Below are 21,503 nucleotides of genomic sequence, written 5' to 3'. Positions count from 1 at the left end.
CAGTCATCTTAGCAGGAGGGTAAGTAACCATCAGTTACTTGGACTGATCCTGGGGGATACAAGCTGAAGGACGGAAAGAAACCATCCCAACCAACCACAGATGTGAGCAGCAGCTATGTTACAAGGTTTCCCATGACTTTTTCCATCAAAACTGCTTTAGAACATACTTTACTTCCACGTCAGCAAGAACACGCCTTCTTGATCTGTTGTGGTAAGAGTGCCTTACCTGATCTGAACTCCTTGCATGTGTGGCTGGAGGAGATGGTGTGCTGGCGACGGGGCTCTCACTTCCCTCGTACAGGGCTGTATGGAGATGCCGCTGTGTTTGAAATGCCACGCTCAGCCTGAAAACAAACGGGCGAGGTGCATCCCGGAGGAGTAAGGGGTGGGTAATCCTTCCTGGCGCCTTGCACATGTCGGTCCTTCATTGCGGCATTATCCGGCTCACGGAGCCTCGGCAAAACTGTTCCCCGATGGAAAATCTGTGTTTATCCATCGAACATAACTCTGCCACAGAAAAACAGAAGCAGTGCCGGAAGCCTGGCAGCGGCGGGGGGGTAGGCGAGGGGGACTCTACTGCGGTCCCACCGCTGCCCGAGATGGCGTTGCCATTCCCGGTGCAGCTTCAGGCCCTCGGCTACCTCGGCTGGTGGCCGTCAAGCTCCATCCGGGTCGGGGTTGCGCGAGGGGGGGCACCAGCCGCGCAAGGCAGGCCGGGAGCTGCCCATATCCGGGAAGCCCTCCGCGGCTTAGACACGGACAAAATGGCGGTGCCGAACTGAGAGGCCCGTGGCGGCGGCGGCAGGCGCTGGCGGAGGGATCGAGGAGCCGCTGCCGGCATCGCGGAGGGCCGCGGCGGTCGTCGCCGCGCGGGCGGGGCTGAGCTTTGTGCGCCCACGCCCGGCCCTGGGGCGCTGCCGCCGCCGCCGCTGCCTTCTCGCCGCAGGTAGGTTCTTTGCGCTGTGGTGGCCAAGGAGGGGCGGCGGTGAGGCTGGGCAGAGGCCGCTGGCCGGGGACGAGAGGCCGAGGCGCGGCCCAAGCTCGGGTATGAGCGAGCCTGTTCCTGCACAGCAGCCCAGGGAGAGCTGGGCCCTTCTTGCGCTGCCAGGAGCGGGCGGGACGCGGCCGCGGGAGACGTTGCCGGCTTCGGTTCCCTTGCTGAGGGTTGGTGTTTCGGGAGGGGCAGCGGGGCCCTTGCGCCGCCGCCGGGAGAGTATTCCTCTGGCCCTGCGGTGGTGCTGGGCCCCGCCGGCCAGGACGACGAGGATAGGACTGGCTGTGTGGGGAGCACAGCGCCGCTGCACCAGACCGCCCTCGGGTCACGGCCTGGGGCTGCCTGGGCGGCAAAGCGCGGTGTCCCGATGCAGTGGTATGGAGCGGGGATACGCGTTGCTGTTGTATGCCCGGCGCTGCAACACTGCTGGGCCAGCTGGCTCTTGACGCGGTGCTGTGGTGCAGGAGTCGCCTTGGTACCAGCTTGTGCCAGCGCAGCGCACACTTTCGTCCTCGGTCACTGCCCTGCTGTAGCCGTAAAGATCACTCCTGTATGCGCTAGAAATCTGCCGCGGCTACTGGGAATAACCGGGGATGTGTTTGTCCATGAGGGGAGCTGTATCCTGTTCAGGGAGATAGCAGAATGTAAAAATGGAAACAAGCAGGGCAAACACACAGTGTTCCCAGTGTTTAGCTAGCCTCTGGTCATTTCCAGCTCAGTTTCCCCTGACTCTGTGTAGTTGTGTTCATTTGCTAATTTCAGGGTCCACTTTTCTCCTCATCTGATGGAAACTTTTAGCGTTGGAAATTCATCCTGTGGCAAATCGCTTTATGGCTCAATGACCTGCTATCTGAAGAACAGCTTCTTTTTGTTGGTTTGAACCAAGCCCCTGCAGACTTGATTTTACGTCTCCCAAATTCTTTGTTGTTTCATTCCCCCCCCCCCCCCCCCGAACCCTGCAGACTTGATTTTACATCTCCCAAATTCTTTGTTGTTTCATCCCCCCCCCCCCCCCCCCCCAGTAAAACATTGTGATTATGTATAAAATAACTTACTACAATAGTAGATGAGAGATAGAACCAAAATAGACTAATGTGCAGCATCCCATGCTTGGTTGGAAATATGTGTGTTTAAAAGTATGTTAAAAACCTTCTGTAGATGAGAGATGTTACAGATCCATTACAAAGCTATGTATTTTCCGCAGAAGAACTTGGAAGACATTAACAGTTGCATGCAGCCATTCTGAGTTTTCATTCAAATGCCATTTTTTAAGTCCAGTCTTTCCTGATTGTACTGTAAAAATAAAAGTTTGGGTTTTTTTTTCTTGGCAGTTTGACTTGTAGAGGAAATTACTTTATCCCGTATTTTGAAAAATAACTGGAAAATTATTTTTTTTTTTATTACTTTAGGGAAGTGGAGAGCTTCAGCAGCAGAAACAGCTGCATTAACAAACAGATCTATCACACTTAATGGTACAAAACTGCAAGGGGGAAGAGATGTCAGTTCTCTTAGATACAGTTTCTGGTTGCTAGTTAAGAGGTACAGAATTGAGATGGATTTGAGATGGATTTCTTCCTGAGCAGTCAAAACTTTCTTGCTTTAGAAGGTATGTGAATATCTGTAAGAGGAGGTGGCTTCTGAATTTTGAGGCTTACACACAAAGCAAGGTGAACTGTAGTAATAATTGCCATTTTGCACTTCATTTAATGGGAGCACCTATTCAGTTGGGTTTCTGAGCAATTAAGACTGTAGTTTTGCATGTACATCAAACTGCTGTTACCCATCACTGATGCCAAAAGAAACAAACCACCAAGAAAATGTTACTGTTTTTTATCTGGGTATGTCCCTCAGCTTGATTCACTCTTTATGGCCTTACAAACGCTTATGCTGGCAATGGTAAGTGGTGGGAGACAAGTGGACTGGCCAGGTTACACTGGTAAATCCCTGCTTCTGCAAAAAAAATTATGTGAAAGTGCAGCTTTATTTTCCAAGACTGCTTAGACTTGGAAATATCCCGTCATGCTGCAATTGCCAGCAGAGTAATAGCTATCAAACACTTGGAGCATCCCTGTCTTAAAGTTCACAAAGCACCTTAGAAAGAAATACAATTCTCTTAGCTTTCCATCTAAAGAAATGGGAGCACAAGCTGATTGTGCCCTCCCTCAGTGGTAGACTCTTGGTCTCCTCATTGTGGTTTAAGTGTCCTGTTTATTTAACCTTGATTTCTCTCAGGGGTGTTACATTTGTTTATCTCAGCTACCTGTGGTGTAACCATAAAATGAATATTGAAATGCCAGATGATGTTATGGTGAAATACACAGTGCAAAACAACTGTTTTCTCCTGAATTCCAAGCCTTGGAACTTGTTGAAAGGAATAACTTGGATTTTATTTTTTTTTCTCTCTGGTATGTGTATGGCACAAGATCAATACCAACTGTTTTATTTAGATTGATAATGGTGAACTAGGCATCACGCCTAATATTTATTTAATTTGAGCAGGTAATCTAAATTACTAAGCCTTGTTGTCTTATGTTTTGGGATGAGTTTATGCTAGAGGTTTCACATTTCTGGAGGTAGCAGTTCTTTCGTTGCTAACATAGATCCTCGCACTTGGGTATCCAGCACATGTTTTGAAGCAGGTCACTTGGAAAGAAAAGGAACATCCATAGCAAAACTAGTAAAATGGTCTAAATGTAGTTACTTGGAAAAAGTGGTTTTGACCAAATATTTTCATGCGGTCTTAAATATGGCCTGTTTTGAAAGTGGACAAAATTAAATTACATTTTAATTGCTCTCATGCTGTACTTTCTGCTGAATCCAGATTTCTTAATGCTTTGAGCAAAACTTCACTGTTTATTAATAAAATTCACTTATGTCTGTTGATTTTTCCTTACTCAGTGAGCACTGAAGAATTGTATGTTATCAGACTGCAGGAAAAAACGTAAATGTACTTTGGTAGTTATCGTAATTTGAGGTTTCAAACCATCACAGGTCAAAGAAAGCACTTAAGATAGTTCCATTAGAGAAACTGTTATTTCTGAAGTGGATCTCCAAGGGGAATGGGACTAAGTGGGCTTTCCTCCCTTGTGTTTCTTTTCATAGTCCTTATTTATATATTACTTCAAGCTTTCAGGCTTTATTAATTTATGGTAGCATGTGTGCTTAATTTACATAATTTGCATATGTATTAGACATAGAGTTCTTTTTCCTGTTAATTTGTTGTCTTATTCTTCCTCAATATTTTAGTAGTAAAAGCTGGATGAAGAGGATGACTTTTGTGTAGACTGTGTAGAACTTACGCACCTGTTTAATTTGAGAAACATGAGCTACATCTTTGAGACAAAAGGTGCAGACATCTGAATCATCAAAAATAATCCTTCAAAAAACTAGGAATGCAGATTTTAGCGCCGTGAGAAATAGAAACAGGACATTAAAACCATTTCAGTATTGCTATTGTTAGACTATAGCAAATGTACAGTGTTAGTTGAGCTTTACTGTTCCTCTAGTTGCTTGTGAAGAAGAGACAGTGCTGAAATGCAACATTTTTGTATCTTGTGCTATGTTAGTAACTGGTCTTCATGGAGTAGTAGAGACTGCAAAAGTTCTATTTTGTGATACTCTAAAGAGGCGAATGCTCTGTAACGTTTTCAGTGATCCACCTTAGTTGCGCTATCCTTTGCCTCACCACTCACACGACTGACTAGTGCACAGCACAAATGTGGACTCAGGTTCTCTGCAGACAAAGGGTTCTTTCCCTGATGAGTCAGTGCCTTCAAAGTGCAAACGCTTTTTATTTGGTTTTGGCAGAAAGTTCCCTTTCCCTTACCAAATGTCACAGCTATGCTCTCACTGAATTTGATGCTTGAGTTGTTAAACAGTTTTACAATGAAAAATTTTGATTAAATTTTCTTTGTTTTCTTTCTCCCTGCTCTCATTGTAAAATAAATTAAAAAATAACTATTGATGAAGGCTGATTCAAGAAGACTTGTGCTAAGAGACTGTGAAAACCCTAAACAGGCTTAAATGGCACATGGTACAAGAAGTCATAAACTTGCATGAGATGAGCTAGGCAAGGGTTTACTTTTTACATATGTGACTGCTGCAGAATGGGTAAAATCATGGTGATTATGTACTCTCACTGCTGTACTTTGTTTTTCTCGCTTCCATCTACTTGAGGAGCTTGATGTCAGGATTGTTGGAACAACTGGGTTATTAGGTCCACGTCCCAGTGAACTGGGTAGTAGAGTTGGTACCTTCAGCTACAGGAGTGTTGGTGGAGAGAATGTGGGTGATGTATAGAGACAGCACCCAGCAGAAAGGGAAGGTACACACAGCTGTTCATACCTGCTCTTGAAAGCTCTGTCCACCACGCTTGAGTTCCTCTTCCCTCTGTCCGTGTCCTTTGCAATTCAGGACCATTTGGACTTCAGGTACCTAAACCACATTTTATTAATATACTGTTTGAAACCTGTCATGGTTTAACGGTAAAGGCAGTGCTGCATGTGAACATTTCCCTGCCACCAGTGCTACATTGTGAACTTTCTCACTGCTGTATGTGTAATAGGGTTGTTTTGTTTTGTTAACAGGATAGCAGTTTGGGTTGTGACGAACTCCAGCGCTACAGGAACCATGGTATTACAGTGAAGAGCCGCTGCTTTCCCCAGTTCTAAAACTACCAGCCACCCTTCCTTGAATTTTGCAAGTGCAAGTCCTTGGTGGAGGCTGCATATATACATGTTTTCATGAAGAGAAGTGAGAAGCCAGAAGGTTATAGACAGATGAGGCCTAAGACTTTTCCTGCCAGTAACTATACTGGCAGCAGCCAGCAGATGCTACAGGAAATACGAGAGAGCCTCAGGAATTTACCTAAACCCTCAGATGCTGCTAAAGCTGATCATAGCATGGGTAAAATGTTATCTGAAGATCCGAGACATGGCAGAAATCCCCCCAAATTTGTAACGTATCATAAAGTTTTGCAGGAGATCAGAAACTCACTTCTGCCTTTTGCAAATGAAACAACCTCAGCTGTCAAAGGAACATCAGAGGTTAATCGACAAATGCTGCAAGACTTACAAGCTGCTGGCTTTGATGAGGTGAAATGTTTTATTTTCAAGATTTGGTGTGCTGCTAACTGTAAACCGTTCAGGTTGGAGGGGGTGTTGATCATGGAATGTTTGCACAGCATATGATAAGCAAAATGGGGTCTTCAAAACCTGGTAGGTTTCTAATTAGGATGTGTAACTGGCAGTAGTAGGGGATGAAGCAGAGGAACAGAAGGGCCTGGCTTTTTTTTTCTTTTAAGCATCTTGTGCAGTTCTTAATGTCTTAGGAGTCGGTTGTCTTAATTACTTACATAATTTTAGACAGAGAGAACTGGGCTATCTAGAATGGATTTAGCCTCTGATACTGAATGGGATTTTGGATTATGCTCAGTTAAAATATGTTGATAACACATGGCCATTCTGAATTGAAAGGCAGTACCATATATTTCAAAAATCAATTTTAATGAGATTTTTACATCTGTGACTAGCAAAAATTCAAACTTTGTGGAGAAAGAAATTTTGCTATCCTTCATTTATGCAATTTGTCCAACGAAGGTAACATAACAAAGTACCTGACAAAGCTAGTTGTCTGGTGTCTTCTCCGTGGTATATTGTCAAGACAAAAATTCTCTTGAAAATCTTGGGCATAAGTAATTATTCTGCTGTTATTTTTATTATAATAACAGGGAACTAAATAATTGTTCAATTTAGTTATTTAAATTATTGACTAAAATGATTTCTGTTCATTTTAATAAGTAAAAGGAGTCTGGAAAATGGTTTCCAGGAGTAAAAAATGAATACGCTTGTAACTCCTGTGATTTTACTGGGACTTATGCCTCAAAGTAAATAACACCTGCTTTCACGCCTTCTCTGTAAAACCTGAGTACAAAAGCAGGTTTATAAAAACAGCTAGCAAAGCATTCATCTTTCCAAAGGATGAAGGCACAGTACCACAGCGGGGATTGCTTTTACAGAAATGCACTCCTTGCAGTAGTGACCACTCGCAAGTTCTGCTGGCTATGATGCTATAGTATTTATAGAGGGATCCACCTCCTACCAAGAGTGACCTCCAAAACTATCAACTGGCATTTCCTCAAAAATGTCCTAGTGTCAGGTGCTGATAATGGTTTTTCATGTTTCTTTTGCTTTCTCAGATACACAGTGCCAGCTGTGTTTTAGTAAGAATAGACGGATTTTTTTAATGATAAAGTATTTCAGAGTAATTTGCTCCTTAGTGCTTTGTGCTGAGGTTGTTTTCTTTTATTCTTTCCTTTTCTTAAGTAGATCAGTTCTCAGATCCATTTTTACAGATAGAACCTTCAGTCAGCTTCGCAAGCTAAAGAATGGCATGTGGCTGGCTAATAAACTAGAAAGGTATCTTGGTGTTTTTTGTTTGATCTTTTGTATCTTGAAGCCTTTTGCTTTGTTCTTGGTTACAACTGCAAATCTCCAGGACAGTTGTGATTCTATGGACCATGTTTCAGGCACAGTGCCAGTGTAAGCTGTCTCTGCCATGTGTTAACACAGAGTAGTGTTGCCACAATAGTCCATATGGCACTGGCCTGTGTACACCACCTGAACGGATAGAGCTGAAGTAGGAAAGCATTTTTCTTGGTGGGGGGGATTTGAGAAAGCAAGTAGGGATGAAATGGGAGTGAAATGGGAATGTATTTTGAGCGGGGATTGTTTTATGGACTGGGCTGTCCTGCCTAGTTCTGAGCAGCTGATCTGGGCTGTGTCTGACTTCCACTGGGCATGTTTTGTGATTCAGCAGCTCATACATAGAACTTCTTAATTTTGTGATGTCAGGTGCATTACTGGCTTTCTGTAGAGACTGACCTCCCCAGCATGTCTGTAGTGGAGGCCATGTGTAACTGATAGGTACCATGTCCATTTTTTAATTTATTTTGATTTGGACCTGTTTGTATTAGCAGTGTTTCCTCATTTCAGCTTTTAATGAGATTTCATCAAGGTGTTGAAAATGGATTTAAAGTAAAAATGCAGATTTGTCTCTTTGCCATTATTGTGGAGTCACTGCTTGGTGACTCAGTCACCACTTAAAGTTTTGAAACATAATTTATTTTGTACCTTTTTTTTTTCCTAAATATATTGAATATCACAAATGTTCTGGTTATTACCCACCACCCCTCAAGTAGTAGGAAGTATTCAGTGTTAAAGCTGAACAGATAGATAGATACTTGTCAGGATCAGGTATGTACATATAGTGTGTCTGTCGATAGTTATATATATGTATGTGTATATGTATAGTAATTATGTGAGAATGCAGTTCATTGGGTTTGGTTTTTTTTTTGTGGTGTTTTGTTGTTTGTTTGGTTTTTTGTTTGTGTTTTGTTTCTAAAACCATCCTAAATAGCTTAAAGGAAATCTTTCTCACTTAGATTCGGGTTCAGTCCTCATATGTTCTGTGTAAGGTTAAAGACATTGAATATTTCATGTCACATAGGCGACCATGTGTTTTGTTCCTCAGCTGGAGAGGAGGGAGATTCTTTGGCTCTTAATCATGTTTTCTGGTTAGTGGAGAAGGAGCTAAACTTAATCTCTTCAAATAATGCTGGTTCTGTACTTTGAAATTCTTTGTTTTTACAGCTTGGTGATGTGAACTTGTAGATTTAGGTTTCTATATTGTAGAATTACTTGGCTTAAAAAAACAGTAAATTTGGGGTTGAAATAATTAAGAAGAGAATTCAAGTCAATAGGTAGGAATGAATGATGGGTCCCATAAAAGTATGTTCAAATTGGAAATTAAATACTCTGAGCACCTTAACCTTCTCTTTGCACAATGATCAAATAGCATACTGGTGCTGAAAATGTACTACTTTGCAATGGATCAGTCTTGCCTACAATAGTTATAGTCATAACTATGTCATGAAGGAGCTATAAGATCAAAAGTTGTACTTGCTTTTTCAGCAGTGTCATCTGGTCTGTTAAGATTGTGACAACCTTAATACTTTTTGTTTGTTTGTTTTAATGTTAAAATCCTTCTTTAAGTTTCTGCTTTGTTCATTGAACTACTTGTTTCTGAGGACTGTATGTAATTTTGTGGTTTTGTAGTGTTAAAAATGTTCACAAGCATGGTGAAAGTGTAAATGTGGGTTTGAATGTGAAATCAATACTGATTGAGCCCGCTTTGATGTCCCGCTGATTTTAGTAGGAGGTGAATGCTGTCATATGTAGGTAACCTGTTAAATGGAGGGTGAGCTGAAATGGTTGCTTCCATATGACAAAGTACATCCATAACAAGTCACTAAGGACAGCGTACTTAATTATAAGAAGTCATGCTGTGGATTTGTTTCAGACTTGAGTCAGTTGCACGAATCCTGTTCAATATAAGTGGGAGAGCGGTGCCTCTCTTCTGACAATCTCTGGAAATCTGCTGCATGACCTTGATCTCATTCAAGCCAGTGGAAAAACCACTGGCACATAATACATTTTCCCTTGACAGAGGTGGGATTGGCCATCAGATCAAAACTTGCGTTTGGAGCTTTGAGAGTACACAACCACAAAAATAACAGAATTTCTGCCAATGATGCTGTCTTCATTGGGAAAAATTCTTAGGGAGAAACTAACAGATATTTGTTGACAGAAGTCATGTTGAGTTGAAGGAAGATGAGCAAAACCCAGTGTTCTGAATTCCACGTTAGGGTGTCTTTCATAGCATAGCTTAGGTTGGAAAGGACCTCTGGTCATCATGTGACTAGTTGATACCTGGGTAGTGTGTATGGGTAATAAATGCTGATATAAGCAAGCTGTACGAATGACAAGGTGGCAGGATTTACATCACACTACAGCACTTCAACAAGTTAACTTTTTTCCCTGAAGATCCAGACTATGTTAGTGCTTTGGAGGATCCGTTTTGGAGAAAACATTTTAAAAGTATTTTTAAATTGATTGAGAAAAATCAGTTATGTACTTGATAAAATTACTGGAGGATATTTGGCAGAATAACCACGATTTTTGGTATTTTTGCCATTTTCTTGTAAATTATTTTTTGCATATAATTTTGCCTTTAGGATATGGTTATACAAGCTCTTAGACAAACTAACAACCGTAGTATAGAAGCTGCCATCGAATTTATAAGTAAAATGAGCTACCAGGATCCTCGTCGGGAGCAGATGGTTGCAGCAGCAGCAAGGCCTGTGAATGCAGGGATGAAACCACCAGGTAGGTGTATCCGTAGTAACTCAGTGTATTCATATAGGTAAAATGTATAAAACATCAAATTCCTCCCTCATATGCTCACAGTGGAACAGGGGAGATTTAAGATACAGTTCTTTTGCTTTTAGAAATAGAATGTCAAATATATAGTATAATTCTCCTGAAAGACAGGTATGTTTGACATAAGTTTCTTAAACAATTCTTTTTATAACTAAGTGGGTTTAATACTGAACGGAAGTATTTCGTATCAGGAGTGGCATTCAGATCTCAGTCATTTTTGTCCCTCATTGGTGTGATGCCCATATTTTCTTCTCAGCCATTTAGAAGTCAGTGGTGAGCACTGAATTCCTCTTTTAATTTTTTGTCTCTTTTCACACACACTGCCATGAAGCAGCACTGTGTATGTGTATTTTTGTGTCTATATATGTGCTTATATATTGTATGGGTACAGTTTTGTATTATAGGATGTCCTGTTTCAAAATCCCCCCTTCTGCTTAATTTTCTGTTTGGTTCCAGATTTTGTTTGTATGGTTTTAAGGCAGACTTCATATTTTTATAGATGTTAGTTAGGGGACAGACTATAGCTATAGTAGCAACAGAGTCAAAATGTTACCACTTGCTATTACTGCTCTCTTAACACATGCGAGCACGTTTTTAATACATCTTGATGCTTTTCTTTTTTTAACAGGCTTTAGCAGCATACACCTAAATAACTTTCAAATGCAGCAGAAATACTGAACTTCATTCAAATAAAAGTTGAGTGCTGAGCTGCCAGCACTGTAAAGTTACATTTTAAGTTGCCCGTATAGGTATGAGGAAGAATTGGTATCAAGAGTAGCCAAGTACAGCATTATTTTTATTTAGACTGTGAAGCAGACTTAGTTGGTGCTTACGTGAAGCTTCTAGCTAAATGCCACCATTTAGCCATGAATTTCATTGTTACTTGCAAAGATAGTTGTTAACACATTCTTTAACTGAGGGCACAGTGGCTTTGAGCAGTTATACTACTATATGTGTTTACAAGTGCCTCAGTAATAATGTAAAAAGCACAATAAGTCTGCATGCACTATCAGTTCCTTGTGTATTATTTTGTTTGTATGATGCAAAATAACACCTATGAAGTAAATATATTGTAGAGTTAAGGTTTGTTTTCATGCAGTTTGAATTCTTGCCTTTCTTCAACACTTTTACTCATAAAACCGTAACTTTTAAAGTATCAAATTTCACATGCAAGGAATAAAAGAAGTTTGGATGAACTGTATGAATACAAGAGTGTAAGCAGGCTTTCTGATTGGACAATATTCAGTTCAATTTTAGTTTAAAAATACTTAAATGTTTTGTAAGTGTTAAACTGGAAGGAATAGTGACGTGACTAAACGTATCTTTTTCCATGCTACTGCTTTATTTCATTAGTACTGCGCATCTCTTGAGAGTTACTTGTACGCATGATTAGTGTGCCTGATAAGACAGGCATACATAGTGTGCTGATATGTAGGCATACATAGTGTGCCTAATAATTGTGCACATTCCCATCTTTTTTCAATTAAAAATTGAGCGCATCTGCAGTTGAGGCAAAATGCATCTTCAAAAATGTAATATCAAAAAACTCTGATACTAGAGTTTTATTGCATTCTTTGCTCTTACACTGTGTACTGAACATACAACCATAGCTTGTGTACTGCTAGATAGAGATAATTTTTTCGTGTGAAGTACAGTGAATTATGTTGTCGGAGTATTCCCATCCTATTTCTGCAGTAATTAATGCAAAAGAATAAAATATCCAAAGCGTTAAATGGAAATTACTTCTAGTAATATAAATGTGTCCTCTTTTTGTTAAAGGAGGGACTGTTCAGCAATCTGTTAACCGCAAGCAGAGCTGGAAGGGTTCTAAGGAGTCCTTGGTTCCTCAGCGGCACGGGCCTTCCCTGGGAGATGGTGTAGCTTATCGCTCAGAAAGCCCCAGCTCTCAGCCTGATGTGGGAAGGCCGCTATCCGGATCTGGCATTGCAGCATTTGCTCAGGCTCATCCTGGCAATGGACAGAGAGTGAACCCCCCGCCTCTACCACAGATAAGGAGTGTCACTCCTCCTCCTCCACCTCCTCGAGGACACACACCCCCTCCAAGGGGAACGACTCCTCCACCTCCTTCCTGGGAACCAAACTCTCAAACAAAGCGTTACTCTGGAAACATGGAGTATGTGATCTCCCGTATTTCTCCGGTTCCACCAGGAGCATGGCAGGATGGTTACCCCCCTCCACCTATGAATCCTCCACCCATAAATTCTTCCACACAGGGTCAGAGAGGCATGAGTGCTGTCCCCATTGGCAGGCAACCAATAATCATGCAGAGTTCTGCCAACAGCAAATTCAGTTTTCCCTCAGGAAGAGCTGGAATGCAAAATGGCAATTGTCAGGCAGAGTTCATAGTTCACCAGAATATGGTGTCTGGGAACTCGGTGAGTCGCCAGCCACCCCCATACCCCATGAATCCAACCAACAGGCAAAGTCCCACAGCACTACAGATGCAGGCAGGAGGATCTGCTCCTCCTTCAGCATATACCAATGGGAATCTTCCTCAGGCAATGATGGTGTCAAACAGAAATAGTCACAACTTGGAACTTTACAATACAACTGTAGCTGGCATACCTGCGTCTTGGTCACAGCCTTCCCCTGTGCAGCCACAGTCATCGCCTGGCAATGGGCATGACATGCCTGCGTGGCAACCCAATGTTCCTGTACGGTCGAATTCTTTCAACAACCATCATGGCAATAGGCAGAGTCACTCCAGCAACTCTCAGCCTTCAGCTACAACAGTAACAGCTATAACACCAGCTCCCATTCAGCCACCAGTAAAAAGTATGCGCGTGTTAAAACCTGAGCTACAGACTGCCCTAGCGCCCAGTCACCCTTCCTGGATGCCACAGCCAGTGCAATCTGTTCAGACCATTCCCTTCTCTGAGAGTCCCTCTACAAACATGGCAGTTATGGCCCCTGTTGGAGAGGCTCCAAATTACCAGGGTCCCCCACCACCTTACCCAAAACACTTGTTACACCAGAATCCCTCTGTCAATCTCTATGAGACAGGACCCAAGCTCAACAAGGAGGAGCCACCTATTTTATCCAAGGAGGATGAGAATGAAAAGAATTATGAATGTGTTGATTCAACAGATAAAGAAAAGAAACAAATTACAACATCACCTGTTCCTGTTAGGAAAAACAAGAAAGATGAAGAAAGAAGAGAGTCCCGCATTCAAAGCTATTCCCCTCAGGCCTTTAAATTCTTCATGGAGCAGCATGTGGAGAATATACTGAAGTCGCATCAACAGCGTTTGCATCGGAAAAAACAACTAGAGAATGAAATGATGCGGGTAAACTCTTCATTCTTTTTAAACCTCTGACTAGAACTGTTCCTGTATTACCTTGAAGAAGTATATCTTAAGTTTAGGATGCTTAAATAGTGCAGATAAATAGGTCATTGTGGTATATCATGCTATAAAAATCTTTTGTTAGCGTGTTGGGTTTTTTTTTTTTTTAAGGACAAACTGCAGGTACAAGCAAAGCAGGGACAAGTCATAGGCTAGTTAATGCATTTATGTAGTCACGCAACCAGTGATACCTTTTAGGTTCTGCAGTTTGTTTCCAGTAGTGACAAGGGGGGGGTTAAGCTTAAATTAAAAAAAAATAAAATCTGTATTTAAAAGTTAGATTTTTAGAATGAAAGAGACATGGTACCTTTTGCCTCCAGCTCTGGACTGTAGGAGGATCTCTTTAAATGATGGGTAATTGAATGGGATAAGAAAACCCAGACATCAATAAAAACATGTAAAATCAGCTTCTTTGTCCCAGTATGAACTCTCAGTAGTCTATTTCTGGGATTTCAGTGTTCTACTAAACCAAATCCAAAAGGTAAAAGGTGGAGCTGATATATACATGTCATTTCAGAAGAGGAAATAGTGAGAAGTAGTGCAGTTAAGATTTGCAGAAATGGAAGTTCGAGATGTGTTACTTATGTCTATTTCTTAACAATTGTAGCTGAAAATTTGGCACGTATGAGGTACCTTTAAGTTATTCTATAAAAGAATGCATTTGGCTTATGCCACTTTTAAGTGCTGTTTTAAATCTGTGTTCTCTTTTTGAAATTTTTTACTGTAAATTGTGATATTTTTTAAGTGTTTGCTTAATCACCAATATGTAAATGTTAGCAAGATTTCTTCCTGGAACTCTTTCTAGATCTTTATTCTTAGTCTTCTCTCTTTCCTTTTCACTTCCACTAACAGCTGATTTAAACTGTTAAGGTGTGGGAAGCTTTCCTGAACTCTGTAGCCTCCATCCCTGTGTAGACAAGTAAGATTCTGGAGCAACAGTCTTTATTAAGAATAGCATGATCCCTTTTTAGAGGGCTTTGCATGCAATCCTGCATCAAAATTAAGCATGAATTTATTTTGACTATTTTCTAGTATTTAAATGTAAGATTATAATTAATGTTGATTTGCAAACTTCACTTTCCCTTTTTACTGTCTTGTGTTCTATAGTATCTCAAGCATAAGTATTACTTATATAAAAGCATTCATACAGCTTTCCTTGATATTTTTGTTGTGCATTTAAAGCACCCTAGTAAATGCCTTATAAAATGCAGGTTTTGATATTTGTACTAGATTTACAGCTGGAATGTTTAATTACAGGCTGAAGGGTGGAAAATGGGGTATTATGCTGCAGCAGACCTCTCCTGTTTGACCAGAGTATAGGAGAGGAATCCCACAACAGCGGGATCCCGCTAGAAAAATACCTACCCACGCAGGATGCTGTATTTCTAGCATATGTGATATTTTTCTATATCAGGTTCCCTAAAGAATAGAGTGGAGCTATCTCAAGAATATTTATCCACATTTAGATGTGTGAGTTTGGACAAGAATTATGCTAGGTGTCTTTGCTGCAAAATGAAACTAAACTAATGATTTAAGATACAGCAAGATGAGAAGGGAGAAGAACAAGAGTTAATTGTGTTATGATACAGACCAATTCAGAAAGTTCTTGTGTCTGGCATTGACTAGAAATAATGGGACATATCTGTGCATGAGCATTTGTGAGGTGACAAATTTGGTTAATTCTTGGTAAATGCTCTAGTTGAGGAGAGTTGCAGGGGAAAATCAGCAATGCAGAGGGATCAGTTTGTGATTGATACTTGTTCTAGTGGATGGCATAGGAAAAAGTGCAGATGCCTGGTTCTAGCTATCCTAACTGCTGTCTGCCTGATGCTGACAAAAAAATTTGTCTGAAATTTGAAACATTCTTCCCCATTTAAATCTTACTGTACTGATACTCCTTGTGAAGTTTGCTTGGGTAGACAAGTATTTTGTATGCATTTTTCCTAATTGCATCTCCTTTGGATCCATTTTTGTTATGATGCCTGTAAGAAATTTACTGTTTCTAACACCATTTTCTTTAATACATGATATACAGTATTCCTAAAAGCATTTTTAAGACACTGAATGATATCTAGTTGATCTTTTACCTTGCTGTTTTTTTCAGTCATATGTATTATATTTTGCTTCAAATTATGTTCTAAGTTAGGCAAAGTATAAGTCATCTACTAACATGAGGTTAGACAAACCAAGACTAGTGGTTACCTAATCCTGGTGACAGTCCTGGGTACTGTTATGCAGACAGTATCTTAAACAGCTGAAGCTTTAAGGAGATGGAAGCAGCAAGATTTGGTATTAAGAGTCGGTAAGATGTGACGATAAGAAATTGAAAACTTCACAGTTGTGATGTTTGCAGGGGTTAAGTTTGGCTATGTTCAGTTTTATGATTAGAATGTCCAGGAAAAAATAAGGGAATATACTCTAGGTTGAACTTGGAAATCATTGCTGTAGGATGGTGGTTTCAAGCCAAGTTGGCAGATAGAGATGCTATGAAAAAGGGAGCATATAAGATTTTAAAAATGCTGACAGAAAACAAAAGGAAGAATGAGCATCAGGCTGTGTGGGGGTAGCATCACAGAGAAAAGAATATAAAAACTGAAGAAAGATTCTGTTCATATTGAAACCAAAAAGAAGAGAGAATCGGATTCCAGGGCCTGAAATGTGCCAAGAAAAATAGTACTGGAGTCGAATAGCACTTTAAACGAATTGAAACCACCAAAAAATACAGTAGAAAGAAGCCAGGCTGGAATACTAGGAGAATGCTCAGTGTGGTTCTTGTAGATAAGGGTTTTCATGCTGTAGGTTATGAGTTATGTATGGCCTGTGAGTGTTTCAGATGTCAGCATGTCAGTGGTATTGGTCAGAACACCAGGGATGTTTATTCCAGATAGGGGTATATATACAGATAGGAACCAAGGACAGATACCATGGAGAGGAGTGAGATGCTTCAGAGAAACTGCTCTGCCCATCTAGTTGGTATGCAGAGTGGAGACAGGTAGAGACTGTGACTGAAGTCTTGTTAGAAAGAGGTGGGTTATGCGATAAGAGGAAAGGTCTAGGCTTGTGGCTGAGACACATGCTTGGTGTGGGCAGGCAGTAGGAAATGTTGCCAGGTAGATCTGGTTGGTGTAGCTACACAGGGAAGCATGAGAGGGAGAGAGCTGCACGCTTCCTCTTGGAACTTAAGTTCCAGTGACAGCAGAAGTTTAGTGACTTCTCCTCTAGCTAGAGTGGAAGCCTTTCCCACAGCAGCTCCCGAAGTAGCCCTCAGCAACTTGCTGCTTCTGGGCTTATCTTGGCTTCCTTTAGCTCTGCAAAGAGAATCAGGGAGGCAGCTGATGCACACTGTTACTCAGATAAGTATTACTTGCAGCAGTTTTTATCAGTAGTTTGTAAATTACCCTTTCTCACCTTGAGAGCATATTCCTTTCTCAAGAACCTTCTGGTGCATGGCACCTCATGCATTTTGGTGTGAAAGCGATCCTTTTTTTGTTTGTTTGTTTGTTTTTTTCATCACTCCAACATGTTTTCACAGAATCTTAATGTGTACATTAAACCAGAACAAAACCCTTTAAGTATTATTTTCCATGCTGTATATAAGTATTTGGTTTGGTCTGCCTAAGCCTTGTAAATATAAGAGCACCAAGAATTAAGAGTACCATTCACTCTTCAGATTTAATTCTGTTTGCTGCACAGGTTGGGTTGTCACCTGAAGCCCGAGATCAAATGAGGAAAATGTTGTGCCAGAAAGAGTCTAATTATATTCGACTAAGAAGAGCTAAAATGGACAAGTCGATGTTTGTAAAAATTAAAACCCTGGGAGTTGGTGCATTTGGAGAAGTTTGCTTAGCAAGAAAAGTGGATACTAATGCGTTGTATGCAACCAAAACACTGAGGAAAAAAGACGTCTTGCTTAGAAATCAAGTTGCTCATGTGAAAGCTGAGCGGGATATCCTTGCAGAAGCTGATAATGAATGGGTGGTTCGCCTGTACTATTCATTCCAAGATAAAGACAATTTGTACTTTGTAATGGACTACATTCCAGGAGGTGATATGATGAGTCTTCTCATTAGAATGGGTGTATTTCCAGAAAATCTGGCACGGTTCTACACAGCAGAACTGACCTGTGCAGTTGAAAGTGTTCATAAAATGGGCTTCATCCACAGAGATATTAAACCTGATAATATCTTGATAGACCGTGATGGTCATATTAAATTGACTGACTTTGGGCTCTGTACAGGTTTTCGATGGACCCACGATTCAAAATACTACCAGAGTGGTAAGAGAAATATAAAAGGCTTCTTTGTTCCTTTGTTGAGGTGTCATTCTTTGCAAGGAATTAAATAATAAATGAGTAGAAAGAAGACTGTGCTGTTTAATTTCTGAATAATAGTGCATGTAACAATATGTCTGCACACCACTCAGATTGGAGAAAGCAATGTTTAGCATGGGAGAGTTTGTAAGTGTGAGCATTGATTCCTTAAGGAAGAAGGAATGCTGTTGTAAACTTGTCCTGTTAGTGGTTTCTGAAACTTGGAAAGAGCAGATTCCACTATTAGCAAGATAATTACATAGACAACAGTCTGTACTCTTGAAACAACATTTACATTATTACTATTACTATTACATTTAAAACTATCTTAAAGATAGGTTTTAAAAAAACAAACTTGCCCCAAGTTCTGAGTGTCTCATGAACTTTTAGTGTAACCCACTGATTTCTGAGAAATGTTTAAGTAGACTTATAGAAATCCTACTTGATTACTTAAAACATCAATTAAAAGAAAGCAAAAAAACCTCACAGTTCCAGGAGTGTTAAATACAAATTTTGTAATAAGCTATTTTTAATTTCCAAAAATGAAACCATATCGTCAAAAACATCAAATTACTTTTGACTTGGTTTTATCAAAATACCATTTATCTTAGGCCACACTTACACAGTCTCTGGAGAGTAGTTAAAGATTTAAAATCCGATTTTATTTTTTGATGCTGTAAATATTGGGGGGTTCTGTTTACATAAGAACAAGAACAATATACGTTCTGTACCCCCAATGTGATTATGTTAAGGAAAAACTAAGAAAAGATTAAACTTGACACTTTCTCAGAGTTATGTAAAAAAATAACTGAAAAAAAAACTGTTCTCAAAAGCTGGTAGTTTATATCATAAGCAAAAAGACAAAATATTGCTGTTGATGACCATTTCAGCTCTCAGATTGATCATTGAAATTGAAGCTGATTTTGTCTTGTAACAAGATATGTTAATAGATCAAGAAAACTTCATACTAGATAAGAACTAATCTTCGTCAATTTTGGCATCTTTCTCACTTGATTGTAGGTGATCATGCACGTCAAGACAGTATGGATTTCAGCAGTGAATGGGGTGACCCAGCAAATTGCAGATGTGGAGATCGGCTGAAGCCACTTGAACGCAGGGCTGCACGTCAGCATCAGCGCTGTCTGGCCCATTCCCTTGTTGGCACACCCAATTATATTGCACCAGAAGTGTTGTTGCGAACAGGTAATGCATTTCTGTATGGTAATCTCACTGCAAAGTGACTGATTTTCAGGTAGCTTGCTTCACCTTCCTGACAGCACTCCTTTTGCCAAGTATATATTTTGACAAAACGTAAATGGTTGTTAATATGGAAATCTTAAGTATTGAATAGAATTCTGTTGTGAACCCTTTTTATTCTTTGAAATACAAGATTAAAATTATACTACAGCTTTGACTACCTTGTTTTGACCTCATTTCAGGTTACACACAGCTGTGTGACTGGTGGAGTGTTGGAGTAATTCTCTTTGAAATGCTAGTGGGGCAGCCTCCATTCCTGGCACAAACACCACTGGAAACACAAATGAAGGTATTCTAAAAGCCTGGTATTAGTAGTCTGAAAAGTAGGCTTTCTAATTTGTAGTGGGATGAAGTGTTTTTTAGCGTGCTGATCTATCCAAGCATGCTATAAAATAACATGATTTTAAACTTCACATTACTATGGTGGTGCACTTAATTTGTAAAAGGATTTCAAGGATCACATTCATGTCTTTTATCTGGCCACAAGTAAACATGCCAGCTAAAAATAACATTTCAGATCTTGGCCATTCCCTCTCACTTGTTGAACCTGTTGCAGTTATTTCCACTTTTTTCTCCTCTTCCAGCATCTGAGTGTTCTTTTCCCACCACTTGTCTTCCATGCCTGCTTACCTGCAGATTTCCTTTGTATTGTGATGTATCTGCAGGTGCTCAGCATGCAGATGTGGAGGAGCAGCCGGTAACTGTGGCTGCTCAGGGTTATGGGCAGCTCGGAGCCATTGGTTCCTTCCTTCCTGAGCCCCAGCTGCTTCAGAGAAACCACCAGGGCAATCTTCTGCAGGTGCCATTTTTGCAAAAGTGCATTCAGCTTGCAAGATAGTATTTGGCTCAGCTGTACTGCAGATTGGATTTTATTACTTTAAGTCTGTTAATCTTTCCAGTGCATCAAATAAATCATCATTCATTTGCCTCACCTTCTTTTTAAGATTGTAAGCCATATGCCTGATACCGGGTTCCAGATGCTGGGTTTCATTGTACTTTTGTTGGTTTATAGTAGGGGCATTCCCTACTATGCCAGACTCTAGATTTGGAATGTGAATAAACTTTACCTGCATTTTGCCAGATTTCCAGGCAAAATACTTGCTGTGTTTCTGAAGGCGTAGCTTCACGTTTTCCTCTCTCTCTTGTGAAAACACGCATACTGAATGATGCTTTGTGGCTGTTTGAAGTATTTTTATTTTGTTGTTTTAATTTTCACTGTTTTTTTCCTTCTTGTGAAATCATATATAGAGTAACACCTCTTTTTGCTTTAAAGGTTATCAACTGGCAAACTGCACTTCATATTCCACCTCAAGCTAAATTGACTCCAGAGGCCTCCGATCTTATTATTAAGCTCTGCCGAGGGCCAGAAGATCGTTTAGGCAAAAATGGTGCAGATGAAATAAAAGCTCATCCATTTTTTAAAACAATTGATTTTTCAAGTGATCTACGGCGGCAGTCTGCTTTCTACATTCCCAAAATTGCTCATCCTACAGACACATCCAACTTTGATCCAGTTGATCCAGATAAATTGTGGAGTGATGATGATAAGGAAGGGAACAGAAATGATACACTCAATGGATGGTACAAAAATGGCAAACATCCTGAACATGCTTTCTATGAGTTCACCTTCCGAAGGTTTTTTGATGACAATGGCTACCCATACAACAATCCAAAGCCCATTGAGTATGAGTATGGTAGTTCCCAAAACTCAGAACAGCAGTCAGATGATGATGATGATGACGAACAGGCAGGTAGAGGAGTTCAGAACCGTGACCTGGTTTATGTTTAGTAGAGGAATAAAGATTAAAAACTAAATAAACTTATTTTGCAGCTGAAGTTTTTGAGAAGTCTCTTAAGAGAATTGAGAAAAGATTGCTACAGTAAATACATGCATGCTTTTTATTTTTTAAACACTAAGGAAATTGTGTCTTCTCTTTCCCTCTCTGTACAGTTTGTTTCCCCAGAATACAGGGAAATCTGTCTCAAGTATTAATTTATTCCAGCATTATTAATTGTTTAATTTAGAAAAGAGAGATTTGATGTTAGGTAAAAAAAAAAACAAAAAAAAAACAAAAAAACAAAAAAAACCTTGAATTTTCTTAATTTTCTTACTGGTTCTCTGTACTCTAAGTACTCAAAATAGGAAATAGTGATCAAGGGGTTTTGTTTTTTTTTTCCTGAAGATGATGCCTGTTATGTATTTGTACATATGCTGAATAATTTTAGAAAACAAAATCTCTGCTTCAGAACTTTTAAGAGTCTTTCCTTGCATTGACCAAATATAAAACCTACTTTATGCT

At 40.2% G+C, this 21,503-nt stretch overlaps 1 protein-coding gene across 3 annotated transcripts; it reads left to right on the top strand.

Moving 5' to 3' along the window:
- The first annotated feature begins 715 nt into the window (after positions 1–715).
- LATS1 (large tumor suppressor kinase 1) lies at positions 716–21,039 on the top strand. Of its 3 annotated transcripts, XM_061471512.1 has the most exons (8): positions 722–946; positions 5,581–6,087; positions 10,068–10,218; positions 12,052–13,580; positions 17,331–17,913; positions 18,967–19,149; positions 19,386–19,492; positions 20,477–21,039. In XM_061471512.1, the coding sequence occupies exons 2-8, from the start codon at positions 5,737–5,739 to the stop codon at positions 20,990–20,992; spliced, it is 3,420 nt and encodes a 1,139-aa protein (XP_061327496.1). In that variant the 5' UTR covers positions 722–946; positions 5,581–5,736; the 3' UTR covers positions 20,993–21,039. The 3 variants fall into 3 exon arrangements, 2 of the variants coding, with proteins under 2 accessions (XP_061327496.1, XP_061327497.1); XM_061471513.1 differs by lacking the exon at positions 722–946 and having other exon boundaries at positions 5,341–6,087; XR_009746596.1 differs by lacking the exons at positions 18,967–19,149; positions 19,386–19,492; positions 20,477–21,039 and adding an exon at positions 14,490–14,556 and having other exon boundaries at positions 716–946; positions 17,331–17,403.
- The last annotated feature ends 464 nt before the right edge of the window (positions 21,040–21,503 follow it).

The sequence above is a fragment of the Pezoporus flaviventris genome, unplaced genomic scaffold (genome assembly GCF_033815535.1).
Source record: "Pezoporus flaviventris isolate CSIRO_AGI_PZ_B2104156 unplaced genomic scaffold, CSIRO_AGI_Pfla_v1 ptg000066l, whole genome shotgun sequence".
Classification (NCBI taxonomy): domain Eukaryota; kingdom Metazoa; phylum Chordata; class Aves; order Psittaciformes; family Psittacidae; genus Pezoporus; species Pezoporus flaviventris.
This window is presented reverse-complemented; position numbering and strand designations above follow the sequence as displayed.